This window comes from Numenius arquata, chromosome 3 (genome assembly GCF_964106895.1).
Source record: "Numenius arquata chromosome 3, bNumArq3.hap1.1, whole genome shotgun sequence".
Taxonomy (NCBI): Eukaryota; Metazoa; Chordata; class Aves; order Charadriiformes; family Scolopacidae; genus Numenius; species Numenius arquata.
This window is the reverse complement of record NC_133578.1, coordinates 49,601,185-49,623,818: the sequence shown is the minus strand read 5'-3', so window position 1 is coordinate 49,623,818 and position 22,634 is coordinate 49,601,185. Positions and strand designations below refer to the sequence as shown.

General features: G+C 40.2%; 1 protein-coding gene across 1 annotated transcript in view; it reads right to left on the bottom strand.

The window, feature by feature from the left end:
- The window catches only part of WWP1 (WW domain containing E3 ubiquitin protein ligase 1), a 74,391-nt gene that overhangs the window by 36,014 nt on the left and 15,743 nt on the right, over nt 1-22,634 (bottom strand). Inside the window, exons 2-4 of the mRNA XM_074146058.1 lie at nt 9,939-10,029; nt 6,128-6,266; nt 183-307 (exon numbers count right to left, since the gene is read on the bottom strand). Of these exons, the coding sequence (XP_074002159.1) occupies nt 183-307; nt 6,128-6,266; nt 9,939-10,008 (334 nt within the window). The 5' untranslated portion in view covers nt 10,009-10,029. The remainder of the gene's footprint in view (nt 1-182; nt 308-6,127; nt 6,267-9,938; nt 10,030-22,634) is intronic.

Sequence of the window (22,634 nt, the reverse complement as noted above, 5' to 3'; positions counted from 1 at the left end):
CATGCCATTGTTACATTTAAATTGCTCTCGATAGCACAGACATCTCCAGAAGAGACAAGTAAAGACATCAACTGAAAGTCAGTTGTAATTACATGTATAGTTAGTAGTCTGGTTGCCAGCTTCATATATAGATTAGTAATAATAATTCTACTTTACTCAAAATATCCTTCATGATAACTTACATTTTCTATTGTGTATTTCCAAAGCTTGTCTCAAGTCTACAGTGGCTCTTCCTAATAAAGCATCTGCTTTTAAAGTGTGATGGCTCCACACTCTAAATTCCAGCGTAGTCTGTGGAGTCACATTCCTGCATATAAAATACATTTTTTGTAAAAAATATATACAGATTTTAAAGTATTCGTACTCATTACTAGGAGTATTTGAACTTAATTCACTTTCTCATATTTATTGTATTTCTTGATACTAATTAACTGAAAGAAGCTTTTGTACTGCAAGGGGAAGTTTTTAACTAAGGACTGCAAACACTATTATATTTATACTTGTATGAAGATCAAACAGTGCATTACTACAACAGCATAAGGAATTTGAGGAGTATCAGAATAACCTACACTAAGCTCAAATCTCAGTTATATAAAACATATCTTACTTTATTTATGAAATACATGTTTTACTTATTCCTCACTATTCCAGAATTCTAACTAAAACGTCACATTACTAAATGTGGTGAAAAAGGTGTTAAGTATAATTGTCTGTCGCTAGAAAGAAAAACACGAAATAGCTTAAAAAGGAAAAAGCAACCAAACAGCTACCTGCAAGCAGGAAGAACCCACTTAATAGGTGTCAGCTTGCCATGAAAGTATTGGTAAAACATTATTTGTGAATCCACAAATATATATATAACCATAATGCATACTCACAGAAATCAGAGGGGGAAAAAATCAAATGATGAAGCTAAAGTAAAAATTGGAGTGAAGCAGAAAGGCAAAGGACCCAATTGGAGTAATATTATGATAACCTTTGGCAGTGATCTCTCCCCTGCTGCAGAAGGACAATGGGAAGCTATGCCAGGTGCTGGAGAGTAAGTTTTGTAGTACAGGCCAGTACTAGTACTTCAAGAGTGCTCCTGGCTGTGAAAAATGGAGTAGAACCACTGTACTGCAAAAGGTCAAAGGCCATGTATCCATCAGTACTGGACAGAGAAAGTTATATCAGCACGGATGAAAACAATACTAAAAACAACCCCCACCCTCCCAACAACATGGCTAGCTTTACAGTCACTTGAATGTGTTGGGCAACGTGGATCATTTTTGCTGAAACCCATGAGCTAATATATTTTTTCATGTTGAACAGGATGGAAGTTTTACTAAAAGACCAGCTCAGCAAAGAAAAGCAAAAAAAACCCAACACCTACACAGAGAGAATATATTGCTGGTGCTCACGCAGACCCATAGAAGTGAGGGGAACAGGGCAAGCCAGAGAGTCCACTTATCCTCAAATAGACTGGCCAACTGAAGCAATGATACCATTCCAATAGGAAGAGGGGGGCGGAATACCTTATATATATGTAAGGGTAAGATCCTAAGTAAGTAATACTGTTGATGGAATGAGTCTGGCTGTACCGCGCATACCAAATTACCTCCTTTCTATCAGCTCACCAAATCCTGCCAAACCAAACCCGCCTCCTCAACAGCAACTCCGGTCTCTGTCAACATACTGATAGCTCTGTACTTAGAATCACAGAATCATAGAATCACAGAATGGTTAGAGTTGGAAGGGACCTTAAAGATCATCCAGCTCCAACCCCCCTGCCATGGGCAGGGACACCTCCCACTAGGCAGGTGCTACTCCAACTAAGCAGGTTGCTCAAAGCCCCATCCAACCTGGCCTTAAACACTTCCAGGGATGGGGCATCCACAACTTCCCTGGGCAACCTGTTCCAGTGCCTCACCACCCTCACAGGAAAGAATTTCCTCCTAATATCTAATCTAAATCTCCCCTCTTCCAATTTAAAACCATTACCCCTTGTCCTGTCACTACACTTCCTGACAAAGAGTCCCTCTCCGGCTCTCCTGTAGGCTCCCTTCAGATGTTCATAGATTCATAGATTCATAGATTGGTCCAGGCCGGAAGGGACCTCCAAAGGTCATCTAGTCCGACCTCCCCGCAGTCAGCAGGGACACCTCCTACTAGACCAGGTTGCCCAGGGCCTCGTCGAGCTTCACCTTGAATATCTCAAGGGAAGGGGCCTCAACCACCTCCCTGGGCAACCTGTTCCAGTGTTCCACCACCCTCAGAGTAAAGAATTTTTTCCTAATATCCAATCTAAATCTCCCCTTCTCCAGCTTAAAACCATTGCCCCTCGTCCTGTCGCTGCAGGCCTTTGTAAACAGACCCTCCCCAGCCTTCCTGTAGGCCCCCCTCAGGTACTGGAAGGCTGCTGTGAGGTCTCCCCGGAGCCTCCTTTTCTCCAAGCTAAACAACCCCAGCTCCCTCAGCCTGTCCTCATAGGAGAGGTGCTCCAGCCCCCTGATCATTTTGGTGGCCCTCCTCTGGACCCGCTCCATCAGGTCCATGTCCTTTCTATATTGAGGGCTCCAGACCTGCACACAGTACTCCAGGTGAGGTCTCACCAGAGCAGAGTAGAGTGGCAGAATCCCCTCTCTGGATCTGCTGGCAACACTTCTTTTGATGCAGCCCAGGATGTGATTGGCCCTTTGGGCTGCGAGAGCACATTGCCTGTTCATGTCCAGCTTCTCGTCCATCAGCACCCCCAAGTCCCTTTCCTCAGGGCTGCTTTCTAATACCTCATCCCCCAGTCTGGATTTATACTGAGGATTGTTTCTTCCCAGGTGCAGAATCCTGCACTTGCTTTTGTTGAACCTCATGAGGTTCATCTGGGCCCACCTCTCCAGCCTGTCCAGGTCCCTCTGAATGACATCCCGTCCCTCTGGTGTATCGACAACACCACACAGCTTGGTGTCATCTGCAAACTTGCTGATGGTGCTCTCAATCCCTCTGTCTATGTCTTTGATAAAAATGTTAAACAGTACTGGTCCCAGGACGGACCCTTGAGGGACACCACTAGTCACTGCTCTCCATCTGGACTTAAAGCCATTGAGTAGCACCCTCTGGGTGCGACCATTCAGCCAATTCCTTATCCACCGAACCGTCCACCCATCAAATCCGTATCCCTCCAATTTGGCAAGTAGAATGTTGTGAGGAACTGTGTCAAAGGCCTTACAGAAGTCCAGATAGATTACATCCATAGGTCGCCCCTTGTCTACTGACCTAGTCACTTTATCATAGAAGGCCACTAGGTTAGTCAGGCAGGACTTGCCCCTAGTAAAGCCATGTTGGCTGTCCTGAATCATCCCCCTGTCCTCCATGTGCCCAAGCATGGCATCCAGAAGGATCTGTTCCATGATCTTCCCAGGCACAGAGGTGAGGCTGACAGGTCGGTAGTTCCCAGGGTCCTCCTTTCTACCCTTTTTAAAAATGGGTGTGACGTTTCCTTTCTTCCAGTCTGCAGGGACTTCACCTGACTGCCATGACTTTTCGAATATCATGGAAAGTGGTTTTGCAACTTCATCAGCCAGTTCCTTCAGGACTCTGGGATGGATTTCATCAGGTCCCATGGACTTGTATGTCTTTAGATTCCTTAGGTGATCACGTACCATGCCTTCAGTTATAGTGGGATGGACTTTGTCACCTGGATCCTCAACTTGTGGGCCATCAATACAAGAGCTAGGAGGAGAGGGGTTGCCAGTGAAGACTGAGGCAAAAAAATTATTGAGAACTTCCGCCTTCTCCTCCTCTGTTGATACAAGTTCCCCATTGCTGCTCATTAGGGGGGGTACATTTTCTTTAACCTTCCTTTTCTGGTTAATGTACTTGTAGAAGCCTTTCTTGTTTTTCTTTATGTCCCTTGCCAAGTCCAATTCTAGCTGTGCCTTGGCCTCCCTGACCTTATTCCTACACAGCCGGGCAACATCCCTATACTCTTCCCAGGTTGCCTGTCCCTTCTTCCATTTCCTGTGTAGCCCCATCTTGCCCCTTAGTTTGACCAGCAGGTCCCGGCTCAACCATGGTGGTTTCTTGCCTTCCTTACCCAATTTCCTACATGTTGGGATTGAGATCTTTTGTGCTCTATGGAGAGCATCCTTAAAGATGTTGGAAGGCTGCTATGAGGTCTCCCCGGAGCCTTCTCTTCTCCAGGCTGAACAACCCCAGCTCTCTCAGCCTGTCTTCATAGGGGAGGTGCTCCATCCCTCTGATCATCTTCGTGGCCCTCCGCTGGACCCGTTCCAACAGGTCCATGTCCTTCCTGTGTTGAGGACTCCAAAGCTGGACACAGTATTCCAGGTAGGGTCTCACGATGGCAGAGTAGAGGGGCAGAATCACCTCCCATGACCTGCTGGCCACACTTCTCTTGATGCAGCCCAGGATGCGGTTGGCTTTCTGGGCTGCCAGTGCGCACTGCCAGCTCATGCTGAGCTTCTCATCCACCAACACCCCCAAGTCCTTCTCCTCAGGGCTGCTCTCTAGCAATTCTCTACCCAACCTGTATTTGTGCCTGGGATTGCCATGTCACAGGTGCAGGACCTTGCACTTGGCCTGGTTGAACTTCATGCGGTTTGCATGGGCCCACCTCTCAAGCCTGTCCAGGTCCCTCTGGATGGCACCCCTTCCCTCCAGCATGTCAGCCGCGCCACCGAGCTTGGTGTCGTCGGCAAACTTGCTGAGGGTGCACTCAATCCCACTGTCCATGTCTCTGACAAAGATGTTGAACAGCACTGGTCCCAGTACTGACCCCTGAGGAACTCCACTTGTCACTGGCTGCCAATTGGACATTGAACCATTGACCACAACCCTTTGAGTGTGGCCATTCAGCCAGTTCCTTATCCACCAAGTGGTCCATCCATCGAACCCATGACTTTCCAATTTTGATACCAGGATGTCGTGCGGGACAGTGTCAAACGCCTTGCATAAGTTAAGGTAGATGACGCCTGTTGCTCTGCCCTTGTCCACCAAGTCTGTGGCAGTATTGTAAAAGGCCACCAAATTTGTCAGGCACGATTTGCCCTTGGTGAAGCCATGTTGGCTGTCTCCAATCACCTCCTTATTTTCCACGTGCCTTAGCAGAGATTCCAGGAGGATCTGCTCCATGATCTTGCCAGGCACAGAGGTGAGGCTGACTGGCCTATTACTTGTGCTAGTAATAACTCCTCAAGATCATCATTAGGTCCAAGACTGTATTGTTCTCTTTTGCAATATTGCAAAGGGGTAATAAGCCCTAGTAAACCTGAAGCACTGAGAAACGTGGCACAGGAATACCCCACCTGCTTTAGCCCAGGTCTTTAGTTAGTAAGTAAGTGTTGCCAAGCAAACAATTCCCCAAAGGTAGGTATGCTGTACCACTCTCCAGCACTGCTAGTTGTAGGAACCTGACGTGGTTCCTACTACTAAGAAAGCCGGCTATCACCCAAAGACAGGTCAGATGCTGTCAAATGTACTGTCCCATCCTCAACGCCGCTTGACGGTAGCTATGCTGTTTCCAGACCCAAAACTGAAGCGGTACAATCTTGCTTGTACAATAACGCACTCCAGCCAATTGCACAGTGCGAGACTGCCAGCTCTTCGTAGAGTCATACTCAGGTGTATCTACACCCGTAGCATAGTTAAACCAAATCAAACCACAAGAAGGTTAAAAAGGTCAAATATTAGGATAAGGTGCAGGGTCCCTCTGCAGTAAACTATTCTTGTGTGTGTATCCCTTTGTTAGGAAATTTAACAGGAAAAGTGACCTTCCTCATAACTACTACTTACCCAGCTGAGATTTTTTTCCTTTTAAAGTCGAGAATGACATGGTTATAATTGGTAACATCTTCTAGAGAGGAATCTTAAACTTGAATGGTCCACAGCACTAACAACTATCAAGAGTATACCATGTATTGCAACTGTATGCAAGGAACACTCTCTGTACAAAGAAATATTCTCAAAGCGTTGTAAGAATTGAGAAAAAGATCATTTGAGATAAAATGTCATCTTATGTCTGCATTTAGTCATCAACAGCTAGAGAAAACTACGTAGGCAGCCAAGCTTAGTAAATATTTGCCTGCAACGTCTGCCTAATAAATAGTATTAAACAACCAAAAAATGTACTTACACTGTCAGCTGCTCATCCCATTTTGGATTTGAAGAACTACTTGATTTTGCAGTTTTTTTAATTTCTCCATCTGCAGTTAATTCCGTGTAGAAAGTTGTTCCAAACCAATTCTTTTTCCGTTTCAGTTTGGCACTAGAAACTAAGAAAATACATGGCTTTATCTATAACAGCTATTTTCTGTTGCTGAAAAACAGAAAATCTACTGCCTACACAATGTATGAAACACAGTATGGCAATGTTATTCCTCACCTTTGTTACTTCTGCTGAACAAAAAGAGGTCGTTGCTAAAACGGTAACTTTTATTTTCAAAGCTACGTTGTCAGATAGTTGAAACCAAGTGTGACATACTCTCTTCACCACATACTGGCAGGATGGGTTGGAGAGACAGCACAACAATTATTCTAGGGATAAACACTGAAAAACACATGGGTTCTTTTGTTTATTTTCTCAGTGTTCTTTCTACTCTTCCCTTAAATGAAGAATACCTAAGTATGATATATCTGAGAAATTATCAGGCAGATTATTTATGTTTTTTTTATTGTACGTAGTTATGAAACCATATGCAGTTCAGGACTACTTCAAAATGTCCCTGTATAGCAAATCCTGCATACAGAGCTCCATTACCTTGCCTTTATTATCTGTTGCGGTTAACCTGTGGTTTAACACATCGGTTTGTTAAAGTGAGAAATCAACTCTTAAATTTCCCCTATTTAAACAGCTTTGCAGATGAACTTGAAGCTTCAGCCAAATATTCAACAATTAATAAACAGCAAATGACCAAAGAAGCTATTTTTTACCTCCGAATTACTGGTGAGGTCCTCAGTGCTCCTGTACATATATCTGTTCTCCCAGTTCCCTGCCTAGCTGAGGAAGTCACTATAAAAACCAAGGGCAGCCTAACTGCCAACATTCTAAACTCTATTTCAGGCAGATGATGTCTTCAGAAGACCACATCAATGGACTCATAGCTGTGCCTACCTGCTGCCTACGCCTTCTCTCTCTCCTTCCTCCCAGACTTCAATGTGATGCTCTTTCCCTCCACTTTCAAACTAAAGCAAAGCTTGGAAATAATTCTTCCCTGTTACTTTTCTGTAGGGTACTTGCTAATTCAGAAGTAAGTGGAAGTTAATTAAATTGTCTGAAAGGGAGACAAAGAAATTCTGTCATGTATTTCTGGATTACAGAATTCTGAAACATTAGTTAAGAAGTTAGTGGGATGCAACCATCCAAGATTCTAAAGGCATTACCCACAGACTTCTACTTTATTTCAGTTAGAAGGTGCACACTTAACTCCCTCACATTTGAAAAATCCAGCCCAAGTCGTGTGTCACATGTCACAAAAGTGAACTGCAGCCTTGAAAATGATGAAAGATTAAACGTAGAAGACTACAAACGTAATTCTACACATGGGTCATATTTTTTCATCTAAAATCATGATATAATTTTTCAGCTTTATCAACCTCTATTTCTTCCACAATTTTTCCTCCATATTTTGCTTTCTAAATGCAATTGCTACATTTGTTAAAACATAGATATTTAGTCATAATATTGAAAAGCTTCCTTCTAGTTTCCCCCCTTTTATCTGATTATGTTTTAAGTCATTAAGTTTTTGGTCCACAAACATGAAAGGAGAGTATTATCTTTGTTTGGTTAGGACTTCTTTTAAAAAAATTAGGAGTATGTAACAAATACTGGCAAAAGACTTCAAAAAGAACTAACAAGACTAGGTACCTCGCCAAGTATATTTGAAAAAATAGTGATGACAAAGCTTTTCGGCAACATGCCATAACTGTCCAAACTCAAACAACTTACTTACCACTCCATATGAATTTCCTTGTCTACAAATGGAGTATATGCTACTTGCTGCCTTTATAAGAGTGCTTTTTAAGTATAGTTCTTGAAATATAAGTCTAGATCTACAGCAGCATGAACTAATCTGAGCAGAAACCAGTGTAGGTCAGCAATACTGAAGTCCTACACTACTCTGTCTCCCACTTCTTTCCCTGTACTGCCACTGATGTACTTGCAATAAAGACTGGTTAGAAAACTAAACCTTCAGAAAATAAATCCTAAATATTGTACATATTTCTTCCCACTTCAATCCTTGAACCAGATCTCTCGAAGTCAAGAGAAGCTCCAGTGCCAGAAAAATACAAGACTACTTGTATAAGGAGCGGTTCAGTACAGGATATCAAAATTATAATTTCTGCCTACACAGATCTGAAGTCATGGGTCATTTACGTAACTCTGTTACAGTTATATATCTTCAATCTACAGGTGGCTCCATCTATGCTATTAGTTATTGCTAGTTTCGATGAGTCATCACTTTATCAAGTTATGTGATCCTTTTAAGGCTCCTCTCTTATCTAATTTGATAAAATACCTATTTTGGGGACTCTCCAACCAAGTATTTTTTCTCAGATATCATACTGGATGGTCCAAAGATGGCCAGGTTGTATCTTTCCTGAGATGCAGCTTTTTTCAACACATGGTACCTAACTCATTAATTTTTTTCCAAATTTTGTTCAAGGTAGCCTTAATATATTCTTGCTTATGTACTCATTCTCACTCCAGGGTTCCCAGATTTCTCAGGATCCCTAGGAAGTTCAAGTTATTTATCAATGGTAAAATAATACTTCCATACATACATACGCACACATATGTGTATATATATTTATGCACAATATCTAACTACTTGCTGGTAACATTTACACTTTTAACTACTGTAACACTGTCATAATTCGCTATCAAATTTGTTTACTTAGATGCATTTTGCTTATCTTCAGACTACAAGTCTTTGTTCTGCTCTGCCATCCCACAGAAAGAGCTGCTAAGACTGACACCAACTGTCACATCCCTGACCAGTTCTTATCCAGGAGTAGCAAAATGCATCGTCTACTTGGCCTGTTCAACATCTATTGAAAAAAGTGTCCCCAACACAATCGGAAACTTCCAGAATTGCTTGCAGCCCACTGTTGTTTCCCTTCCAGCAGATACTGAGATGGCTGAAATCTGCCTCAAACTATGAGAACCAGCACAGCAAAAGGAAAAAAGTAAACAGTCACAAGATGCAACACAGTAAATTCCAATTGGATAAAAGGAAAAACATTTTTACAGTGATATGGTTTATCCCCACAATAAACTGCCCAGGAAAGTTGTGTAATCTACAGCCTTTGAGATCCTGAAAATTCAACTGCACAATGCCCTGAGCAACCTGATCAAAGGTAGCCCTGCCTTCAGTAGACTAGGAAATCCTCAAAGGTCCCTTCCAACATAAATTCTTCCATACGGCTGTGTAATCAAACCTGCTGCCCTGAGGATAATACAGAATACCTATGTTATTCTCAAAAGATGTTTACCTGATAGGTAATCAAAGACCTTAACCTTTTGAAGGGCTAGCAGATTTTGTGATCTCTACCTACACTACACTACACCCACTCTGTTTAGTGTTCACTACAATCATCCATCTTTTTTCTAGAATTTCAGTAATACATGATCCCTACACAGTATTTGTGCCATTGATTATTTGTTTCCAAGCAAAATTCCTTACATTTGTCCCTACTGTTGTATTGAATTTCTTTTTTTTCCCTACTTTGAAGAGATCATTAAACTCTGCCATGAATTCACTGTATAACCTCTTCCTAGCTTCAATTCATCTACATATATTATAGTCATACTCTTAACTGTAACATCCAAGTTATTAATTAAAACATTAACTCCATGCATCCATTTTTTACGTTAATTTCAAAGATTGCTTTTTTAGAATATATGTTTTTCTCTTAAAATCTCCATGATACAAATCACTACTTGCCTGTTACTTGCATCTGTAATCTTCCATTATGGTTGTTACTTGTATCAGATCTTGGGGAGGCTGTGGCCATGTCAGAGGTTTAGGCTTTAGCCTAAAAAAAAAAAAAAAAAAAAAAAAGTTCCAAATGTTACTTAGGTATGTATGTTACTTAGAACGCATTATTCCATAATACCATTTTTAAAAAAAATTACTTGGAAATTCATCCCAAGTTACCTTTGAGGATGCCAAAATACTTCAGTAACGCATACATTTGTGCAGTTAACTGTGTAAGGCAAGAAAAAAAATCTCAGTTGTGACGTATCAATACTCCTGTCTCCAGAAAGCATGTGTATGGTCTGATTTCACCTTCAAATGAACAAAACATCTGAAACGTTTACATGCTTGAAAACCAAGCTGTCCCCAGAACAATACACTCAAGCAATAACACAGGTGATTCAGACAAAGAAGATTTGAATTCTATCCCGAGATTTGCAATCAACTTTCTGTATCGCTCTTGCCCACCCAAATCACTTCCCTCATCTGTTGAGACAGAGAACACTTTACAAGGACCACTGTATATTATCATTTGGTGACTAAAATGCTGTGGCCGTGATCTCAGCTGGGGCATCGCAGCACTTGAAGCACATGCAGACAACATCACGCCCGTCCTCCTGAACTACTACACCTGAAGCAAAGCCAGAAGTAAAATATTCTCTATCAGACAACTATTTTTCACGAGAAAAGAATACAAAACATTTAACATACACTTTCCATGATCTGGATGAACTTCCTTATATTTATTTCTGCGAACTTTAATTGGAATCAATAATAATAAGGGAACAGTTGTCACCGAACCTTTTTGATCATATACCTCTATCAGTAAAAAAATTTTGAGCATGCACCCCCAGTATGTGTATATTCATTTATAAATTATGCATAGGTACTACTGTACTAATCTATTATGTACATTATAAAACATAGAAAAATAGAAATTAAAAAGTATAAGATAAAGATGAAATAAACAGTATTTTAAAATAATTTTTATTATTAATGCCACAAAAACCCTTTTTGCTCTTGCTAATTTTTTTTTTGTGACAGCCATGTGATTGAATATGCTTCATCATTTTTTAAAATGTTGGCTTAACACTTTCTAATACAGTGATTTAAAGGTCTGATCCTAAATTCAGTTTATTTCGACACTTGGTTTTAATGGTTGTCATAGCTGGAAAAGACAATTTACAAAGTTATGTACATCCAAATGAAAGTGCATCACTGGCTCCACTTATTAAATCATGATACTCATTTTTCATTCCCATCCACTAATTATAAATAGATTTTTCTTGAAATTTGGCCAGTAAATTTCCATCTTTCCTGATGTCAATCAGTTGTTACTGCAAACTAATGGAAGGTGTTGCACTGTTATATTTTAACAAATGGGTTGAAAATCCCCTGCAGCTCTTCATTTAGAAGACTTTTAAACAGGTAAGGAAATTCTGCTTCCAAGTTTTAAGTGTGCAAATGTGAGATTTTATAGATGACACGCAATTTTTCTGGCAACAAAATTACACAATGACGGAAACATTTCCAAACATCCTTTTTCAAAATGCTCTCTCCGTAGCTCAGGCTTCTTTCAAAAAGCAGGCACCTTCTTGCTCATTGTTAAAATGTCACCTTCACCTTGAAGGGACACGTTAAGTGTCTCTATTTTTTTGAAAATACCTGTTAGGCAGCATCCGACTGACAGCCAATTGTCCTCACACAACAGATTAGCAAATTCAGAACACTCGTCTTTTTGTAAAAGAAAAATGTGTAAATAATCTTTAAGTTTTACAACTCTTCTAAGCATTCTGCCATGACAACCAGTGAACCTCTGCACAATACACAAGGTTTTCATGGTCGCTCCCCGTGTCATTACAAATTGTTGTAAAGATTCTACTCTTTAAAGGTCTTGTTTTCATACAATTAACCACATTGATGTCATCCTCCAGCACTTTGCGCACTTCTGGCTCTGACTTCCTTGTTGCTTGCCTACTGCATCACAGAATCATTTTGGATGGCAGAGACCTTCAAGATCATTGAGTTCAATCATTAACCCAGCACTGCCAAGTCCACTCCTAAACCATGTCCCTCAGCACCACATCTACATGTCTTTTAAATATTTCCAGGGATGGTGATTCTAACACTTCCCTCAGCAGCCTGTTCCAATGCTTGACAATCCTTTCAGTGAAGAAATTTTTGCTAATATCCAATCTAAACCTCCCCTGGTGCAACTTGAGGACGTTTCCTCTTGTCCTATCACTTGTTACCTGGGAGAAGAGACCGACCCCCCCTGGCTACACCCTTCTTTCAGGTAGTTCTAGAGAGTGAGAAGGTCTCCCCTCAGCCTCCTTTTCTCCAGGCTGAACAACCCCAGCTCTCTCAGCTGTTCCTCATAAGACTCATGCTCCAGACCCCTCTCCAGCTTTGCATGAGGCAGCACCACGGCGCATGGTGGTCTCCTTGCAACCGTACCCCAGAATCCTATTTCACTTCAGTCAAAGCTGCCCCTCCATCAGTGGTTAATTTGAACAGTTTTTCCATTTTAAACGGACGCTGTCATTAAAGAAGTCATTTACTGTTAAGAATGTATCTTCTCTGGTACATCTTTCCTTAGTGACTTAGATCCCTGTGCGTTACATTATTGACATAGAACCTAGCAACTACTGTAAACTGAGCCACATTACAAACTTCTATACTTTCATCTAGCTGTACAACAGGGCTCCCACACTGTGCGCTTTGTTCTAATCTTTATTTCTTCAAATCTTTGGCAATGTTTTCCAGTCATCTTCCAACAACGTCTGCTGACAAAGGAACACATTTTAGTTTGTCACCATATTGTTTTCCGTGTGTTAATTCAGACATTTTTAGTGCAGCAGGAAGATCAAGTGTTTCCCCAATGGTATGTGGCTTCTATGTCTTTTGCTATCGAGAAACCTCAAAAGAGGCTTCTAAAGATCTATCGTTAAGCTTAGCGAAATCTTGTAAAGTACCGGGCTAAGTATCACATAACTTTAAACATTGTTGAAAAAATCAGAAGGTTGACTTCATGTTCTGAATGCTTAGTTTTTAAATGCCTTGTTAATTGTGATAGCTTCATACTATCATCAGCTGATAGCTCAAAGTAAAATACTACCTTAGGGTGAGGTTCATCATTAACGATATTGAATGTATATCCATATTTCAAACAGCCTTCTTCATAAACCCAATTTTTTTTGGCCAACATCTTGTCAGATCTAATTGTCACTGTTTCTACCTCATTATGCGGCTGACCAGGAGCTCATACGAGGAGCAGGAGAAGTGTCGGCTCTGCCATGTTCTGGTTGTTCACTCGTGCTCACGTTATTAGTGTCATCTTCAATCCATAGTCACTTTGCAGGAGTTTTTTTTTTAAGCCACTTAACCATTTTGTGAGGGTTAGTTAAGTTAAAACTAGATAATATAATCCATAAATCCACCTAACCAGGGGGACACATAAACTGCTACTGTGACCCCCCCTACATTGAGGAACACCAAATCTGCCCTCCAGACACCTCCTGAACCATACACGACACAGGACCATCTGACATACGGACCAAGTGTGGGTGCCAGTTGTCAACATGTATATTAAATAGAGCTTAATTTCTTTCTTGTTTTTCAGATAAAATGTTAAGTCCTAATATTTTCTTTCCACACTTCAATGGATGGTCTTGCCCACTCCACTTCGGAAGCCACTGATACGGAAGACATCAAAGGAGTAACACATGCCATCAATTCTGTGCCAAGCAAACTCAAATTCTTCACAAAAAAAAAAAAAAACCAAGATCTGCAATCGAGTTCTAATAATACATGACAAAATTAGTTTAGGCATACTTTTGGAACTGACAAATTATGATTATTTTTACTGGGGTTTTTTTTTTCTCCTACTGTTCAACCTGCAAAGATCTAAAATGCTACGGTTTTCTTTGGTTTTCATTTGGTTCGTTGGCTGGACGGATGGTTGGGTTTTGTGGGGTTTTTAAACTCTGCTCCTAGCACACACAAAGCAAAACAAATACAGAAATAAAGAATGAAACCGTGTCAAAGTCCTCAGATAGAGAGCTCATTGCCTAATCTACTCTGACTTCAGATTGCAGGTGCCGATTTATCCACAAGGCACACCACCTGCCCTAACCTGAGTTTCTGGCTCCACTTGTTACCAGGCTGCTAACTGCATTTGGCAAACACATTTTGGCCGATCCCCTGATAACAGGGAAATGAGAGTTTACTACATTTACCTTTACATCTTTGCCCTTGAAGGAAAAAATGACCGTGATGACTGGGAGAAATTATTACAATGCCAGGGAGATCCCAAAGGAGGATGGAAATGAAATAAAAGTTAGGCTTCAGGTTGGCCGAGGGGCTACGTGTTTCTGCAACAACTACACAAGGGCATCCCTTGTCAACAGTGCCCCTAGGGTCTGTTTCTGCCCCTGTAAAATGAACATCCTTCTACAACAGAAGTCAGTCTTATATTCTTGTCAAGATGGTACACCTAGGTACCGTTTACACACCAGTGATTAGTTCCCAAATTGTTAGTATGTTGTAAACAAAAGGCTGCATTAACGTGTATATCAAATACTATTTAGAAAAACAAAATTTATGGAAGTGCAAAAAAAAAAAAAGCAGCATTTAAAGTTTTTTAAATAAACATAGCTTTCTATGAATACAAGAAGCGTTATGTCGTTTTCTATATTCAAAAGGGCTTTACTGAACAGAGCAAAGTAGCTGAACTGACTGATTCTGGTCTCATCATGTTCCAAAGGTCCCAAAGCTGCAGCCCCCTCATTGTTTAACTGATTAAGTATTAAAAACTAGTTAGAAATTAAGGGGAGAGGAAACATTACAGTTTCTCCGAGTCAAAAGAAGAAAATTAATCAGCTGTTTTTTCTAATAACTTCTTTTTCAGGAATACGTAAAAAAAAATTATTTCAGACTTCAGTCAGCAGTTGCTTTCATCAGTAACTATCCAAACCCAGCTACTGACATTTTTAAATGAAGTTAATGGGTTATTGTCCTATCAGCTCTGATGCAGGTTGGTTCTCCTGGGAGAAGAGAGCGCCTGCTCACATCACGAGGATTGTAATTTTCATCCAAAAAAAGCTACTCTTACAGTATTATTTAAAAAAACAAGCAAACAAAGAAAACTGTTGTCTTCACTGCCTGATGCACACGGGGTCACACTCACTCCCAGTCAAAGACATCATTCTTCCAGGTAAACAAAGCCTTCAGGAAGAAAAGTTGGCCAGGTTACACTGTACAAGATGAAGGACCTTATCTAGAGCTTTGGACACCTATTACCCCCTGAAGGCTGGTCTGAATATACAGCAAATGCTGCTGCACAATCGAAGAAGAGAAGCAGAATCCAAAACTTAGCCCCTCAGCCTTCGATAGGAAAATTACTACCATGATGCAGCCATGAGCAAGGATGGGCTATGGGACGACAACCCTATTTATCACATGAACTGTTTGCAGTAGCAATAAAAACAGTATTAGAAACACTGTGTAAGGTACTAGTCATGTTAACGAAAAAGACAGGACATAAAAAGCACTACCAGGAGAATAAAGACAAGGAAAGAGCAGTTTAACAATAAGAAAGGCTAGAATTAAATCTACTCATCATCTATGAATATACCAGGAATATGTAGAAAACAAAAATAAAGGCTACTGAATTAAAAGAATAGGGTTGACATAAGTGTTTCAAAAAATCTCAGGTTTCTGGGAGGCAAAGCTGCAGCAGAGAGAGAGCGAGCAAGTACATACCGTATGAAGCTAAGCAGGGACAGTAAAGGAGCCACACAGCAGAGCGACTGACAGACTTGCATTAGGGTGGGATTACACCATCACTCTCTTTCCTCATTAGAAGTAAAAGTTTTCATAAACTGAGAAAGATTTTAAGAAGTTCTACAACAAGAAATTCTTCAAATACTGAAAAACTGGAAGTTTTGAGGACCAGCAGCCTCCCATCTTCATAAACCACAAGAAACTACACCTGCATGGCCAAAAATAACCGAAAGTTCAACTAAACAATTTGTCTGATCTTGGTGAAGGAAGGGATGGGATGGCAATTACGTGAAGCGGAATTCATTTAGAGGACTGAAAAGTTTTTACAACCAGGGATAACGTCAAATACCAGCAATTTCTTGATCTATTTTGCAAGAAAGCCTATATGAGAAAGAAAACAGGTGGTAAAGAAGCACTGGAAGATTATTTTTTTTAAATAAACAATTTTTAAAGGTTTTATTTCAGATAATGCAATGCCCACTGATGGGCAAGGGAACACTATGTCCTGTGGTCACTATTTACCGCTTTCTTGCATCATGCACACACTTTTTTCCCCTCAGCCCTAAATCCCTTTTTCTTGTTACTCAAAATAAATGACTAGTTTGGCTACTGAACGTGTTGATTAAGGGTTAAAATCTTTGAGGTTATCTCTATATAATCTTAAAAAGAGGATTACATACAGCAATGTAAAAGTCACCATCCCTTATTTATAATCTTCCTGAAAATCAGGGGATTAATTCTAACATGGCTACAGTCACCACACATTCCCAAATATGAACTTGCTACACCTCTTTATTCAAGTTTAGGGTTAAAATTCACTGGTCTAAAGGATGTGAAGCTTTACTTTCAGAAGAACTGTCTCACTGACACACACACACACACACACACACCCTCCCTCCCTCCCTCCCCCCCCCCCCCCCGCCTCACTCAAAATTCCTGGACACTAAAAATTAATTAAGAGAGAGTCTTGAGAGCCACATAAAGATTATACTTATCATAACGCTTCCGTCTAAACCATCCTCATCACACACAACTGCTGTCAACTGGAAGAGCACAATCTACTTATTAATCCCTATAACAGACGTTAAAAATTAACAATACCTCAGTTGTATAAATTATTTTGGGTAGCTACAGATCAATAAGGACAAAAAAGGACCCTAGCAAAACCACGGAATGGCATAGTAGTCTATTAAGAAAATTAAAGGATCGTTTCCTAATTCCTGTGAATCAATAGTTTCATGAAAGACAAGCTAATTAACAATAACAGCATTTATAAATTCACACTTCTGTGAGTAATTTTCTCTAAATCTCAAACTGCTATTAAAACATCAGAAATAAAAGAAAACTAAGCTACTGGATATTTCATTAATTTATTTTCCGGTCTTTAGTAGATGATTTACTTATTCATGGAGTTTAAGCAGGTACATATTGAATGACATTACCCATTTGGTAATAAATGCACCTGGTTGAGACTTACTATTGTGCTATACTGAAATAAAAAATGTTTTTTCCTGTGAAGTTGAAAGCTAAAAAGTATCACTGGAGCAGCAAACACATATTTATAAATGGACTAATACCCTGCATGAGCAATTGAGGAGATTTTTCATGAAGAACCAAGAAAATCAGATGTGGAAGAGTACAACAGCCAATGCAGAAAGTCCTTTCCTTACTCATATGATACCACAGGAGTCGAGCTAGGAGTAAACCAGAAAGAATTGTACCAAGTTTAAGATAGTAAGGTCTAATTATCTGTGATATCATTTCACAATGGATGAAAAATTTTACCACACAAAAGAGTTAAAATGCAGGAAGAACGACTAATCTGTAGAAAAAAGAAGTTACACAGCAAGGCTGTAAATCAGAGTATCTACAAAACAAGAAAGTATCAAGGGAATATTTACTCAAGAAGTGTGGTCTCCCTCGCCTCCCCAGTTACCTACAAAATGTCAACCCACCAAAAAAAAACCCAAAACAACCACCACAATAACAAAAACAAACCCAAACAGAACGATATAGCCAGGAACTCAACCATCCATAAAGCTGCGACAGAGAATTTCACAAGTCAGAATCACAGAATGATACAGGGTTGGAAGGGACCTCTGGAGACCATCTAGTCCAACCCTCCTGCCAAAGCAGGTCCACCCAGAGCAGGTTGCACAGGAACATGTCCAGGCGGGTTTGGAATGTCTCCAGAGATGGAGACTCCACCACCTCTCTGGGCAGCCTCTTCCAGGGCTCTGCCACCCTCAAAGTAAAGAAATTCCTCCTCATGTTTAGGTGGAACTTCTTATATTCAAGTTTGTGCCCATTTCCTCTTGTCCTGTCACTGCGTCTCTCGGCTGAAACTGCAGTTTCACCTCATACAAGACAGAAGCTTGAACAGAAAATAAATGTAATTGTACTTTAAAATTAGTTACATTCGATCACAGAATCACAGAATATTTTTGGTTGGATGGGACCTTTGAGATCATTGAGTCCAACTAACAAAAAACCAAAAACAAACAAACAAAAAAACCACACCCCAAAAATCCCAGAACACCAACACCAAAACCAAACCAAAACAAATGCCCACAACCACACCCCACCCCACCCACAAACAGACACAAACCAACAATCTCGGGCACTAGAGCATGCCCTGAAGTGCCACGTCTACACGCTTCTCAAATACCTCCAGGGATGGCGACTCCACCACCTCCCTGGGCAGGCTGTTCCAGTGCCTGACCACCCCCTCAGGAAAGTAATTCTTCCTAATATCTAATATAAATCTCCCATGCCCCAACTTCAGACCATTTCCTCTGGTCCTGCCATTATTCCCTTGGGAGAAGAGGCCAACACCCACCTCTCTACACCCTCCTTTCAGGGAGTTGTAGAGGGCAATGAGGTCCCCCCTCAGCCTCCTCTTCTCCAAACTAAACATGCCCAGTTCCCTCAGCCTCTCCTCATCACAATGCATTTGGGTTTACTGATGGTACTTTAACGACCACTGATTTATTCTCTTGCTAATGTGACAATTCTGTTCCAGAAATAATATAGAATAGGGTGGATAAGGGATGAGAAAAAATAAACATGAAGAGATTACGCTGCGAAGGAGCACTGTTGAATCAAGTCTTCCTGAATGCCCAAATCTGGAGTAAGAAAACTTGAGATCCAGCTGTACAAATGCACTAAGCAAGGGCAAAGTAAGTAGATGAGCAAAATGCCTACATATTATTGACCTCCCCACTAACATCTTGAATTCAATTTGCTGTAAGTATAAGTAAGAATTGAATTGGCTAGGTAAAATCACCATAATGCCATAAACATTATTTTTCCTACATCAGAGTGTATCTTCCAAATAAGAACGGAAATGCAGAAAAATCTTTTCTCAATAGATTCTTTTTTTAAAGAACAAGGAAGCTCATCTATTCAAGATTTTTCCCACACACCCTCCAAGCAAAAAGGTAGGAAAGGGTGAAGGAAGAAGGATAGGGCGGGGAAGAAATAAGTGAACTGAAACTCTAAAACCTATGGCTATTTAACATAATAAATAGTTCTAGGGAGAGTCATAGGAAAATAGAAATACTGTCATGAGTTATCTTTCCTTGTTACAAAGCATAAACACAAACATCAGAAAGGACGTCTTAGTTTGATTATAAAATCCTACGTGTGAGAAACCCTTACAATAGAATAAAAAAATAAACCAAAAATGTTTTAGATTCATATTAACAAGCTATCCAATAACACGATCATGCCTTTAGCAATATTATTTAGTGCTGGATTACCTGAAGGTACTACAATACCGTCACAATTCTATTAATGTAAAAATGAACAATATGTGCCCTAGCACAGAGATCACGGAGATTCTGACCCCTACAGCCTCCTGAAATCAGCGATCACTTGTCTAAAACCTTTAGCAGTGTTGTAACAATTGGCCTTTTTACGTTATCAAAAAAGCCATACCATAAAAGCACAAGATAAAACCAAAATTAGTAGTGGTGGTAAAACCAGAAAGAGAAAGATTAGAGATATTATAGTAGCTTTTACGATAATACAGTTCCTAAAATAGCATACTAAAGGGGTTATACAATAGCCCAAAATAGAAGAGACAGCTTTTAAAAGCAATGAAATTGTTGATACACCAAAGAAAACGTAACATTCCAGTTTTCCTCAATTCTCAAAAAGTGTTTACCTTCAACAAGTTGGGGGAGGGGGGGGGGGAATGTGTGCGCGGAGGGGAGAGGAGGAAGAGGGAGGGAAGGGAGGCGTAACTCCCCTACAACAACATCAGAAAGTCTACGGTCAGAAGCAAGTTTCTTGATCTGAAAATAAGAACAAAGAAAAGAATAAGAAAAGAAAAAAATAAGGAAAAAGAACTTTTCATATCTCAGATTGAAGTAAATGTGTTAACTGATTCCCTTCCATTCAGACTTCCAAAATCCAGAATGCTTTTCAATGTAATTCTCATTTGAAAGTCGACTTCGCTACTTAACAATAAAAATGGTGATGATTGCTAATCTCAGGAGCATCGATAAATTTAAGTGAACACTCTCAACACCAAGATGCTTTAAATTTCCATATATTCTGATCGTATCTCTACCAAAGACAATTTTTGTCTAATTTTGTTACAGCAATTTGAATGTATGTTTAATTAACTGACTTTAAAAAAAAAAAGCTACAGATGTTAACTACATTCCTTACAGAGAGAAACAGCAATTACGTAGAATTTTAAAAAAATTAAGGATGTCTCCTTTTGACATTGGGAAAGTTTAATCTCAGAAATTGGTTACACACAAATAGAGACCAGATCTGTTTCAGAAGTGGAGAAGAATCTGTAGACCCACAAAGGTGCTGGCCTTTAATAAAGTGAGCAGGATAGTAAAGGATCATTTCTACAAACCCAGCTTGCCTACAGCAACACTAACAAAAATAATCTAAGACTTGACCTCCTGTTGTGGTTTAACCCCAACCGGCAGCTGGAACCGCACAACCACTCACTCACTCCCCCACATTGAGACGGGGGAGAGAATCAGAAGAGCAGAAGTGAGGAATCATCCTGTTTCTCATCCCAAATCCAACACATAGCACTACACCAGCTGCTAGCAAGAAAGTTAACTCCATCCCAGCTGAAACCATGACAAACTCCTTAAACCAATAGCTTTGGTTCACCAACTACTAGAATTACAATAATATTCAGGACCAGAGGAAATGGTCTGAAGTTGGGGCAGGGGAGGTTTAGATTAGATATTAGGAAGAATTACTTTCCTGAGAGGGTGGTCAGGCACTGGAACAGCCTGCCCAGGGAGGTGGTGGAGTCACCATCCCTGGAGGTACTTAAGAAATGTGTAGACATGGCACTTCAGGGCATGCTCTAGTGCCCGAGACTGTTGGGGGCGGTTTTTTGTGTGTGTATGGTTGGATTCGATGATCTCAAAGGTCCCTTCCAACCACGAAGATTCTGTGATTCTGTGATTTACACCTAGGCAAAACGAGAATTTTAAAGTCAAAGTTTTATTTCCCTGAACTCCACAGGCCAGCTTGCTACTTTTAAGAACTAATGGAAAGACTGTGCTTATCAGCAAAGGGTATCCTCCACAAACACCAACGTGGCCATCCAAGAAGCACTGAACTTTCTGCTTGATGTGGTGACAAAATTGATTCACTGTTCTTCACAAACATCTGATCTGTCCTCTTCCTTTTTCAAGATCTACGATTACAGGCTAATTCAAAACGTCTGCAGTTCCATTCTCCTTTCTGACCAAAGGTATGGTAACCAACAATACAGTGCAAAGCCCAGTAGGTACTTTGTTTTAGATGTGATGGACTAGGGATACAGACAAGAGACATTATGTAGGCCAAGTCATTAGCTTTTATCAACCAGTAATTTATTGCCATATGTGAGGGGGGAAAAAAAAACAACCCTCTCCTGTGAACAGAAGTTTCCAGCAAAAAGCTGTATTCACAGACATCTCACGTATTTGATCAAAATACTTGCTGGTTTGATTCCTTTCAGAAGGATGTCAGAATTTAAAATACTCACACACTGTTTTACAACCCTCTTTTTCAGGTATAACTAATTAAATTTAAAGGTAAAAGCAAGGCAAAAAAGGCAAAATAGCACCTTGGCATGCTGCAGACATTTAGAAGGCTTCTTTTATGCACTATGTTACACCCACTCCTAAGGAACCAAATTGTTTGAACACAAGGACAAACTTTAAGAAAAGAAAAATATTGTTTAGTCATACTATTGTTTTAATTATCTCACATTACACATCTTTCTAGCTAGTAAGGAGTTTAAGCAGTATTGTATTTAGTTGCAAATGAACTTATTGTAACAGTCCTACAGCCAGTAAGTCCCCCTTAAAACTACTAAAAAAAAGTTGCAAAAATGTTAAGAGGGTTTCTTTTAATGTCAAATAGACAGCCTTGACATTTTTCAATTTATTGAAATTATGTAACAAGAACTACACATTAATAAGCATCATAAAGCAGCAGGCCTTATTTTGTCTCTCTCATACATATACTGAAAGAAATACGGTCCAGTGGCAAAAACCTATAACCAGTGCTCTGATCTGTGACTGCCCCTAGACATACACAAGGAAGGCAAAGTCCAAGCTCCACAAACAGCTCTAACCTCTGTTTTCTAGTGGGAATGCTTGACACTGAAGGTCTTAGGTTCTTTCAATTTAACTCGAAAGATCTGTTTATAAGACACTGAAATGTTACCCTTTTTTCACAGCCTGTCAAGTCCCTTGCCCTTTGGCGTTCTGTCATTGCCCAAACACAAGCTACCAATTCCCAACCACACTTCTTTTCTAACCTGCATGAGTTCATTCCCTTCCTGTTTTTTAAACCCCTTATTTTTTGTTGTTTTCACCTTTACTACCTTTAACTTTTAGCCCT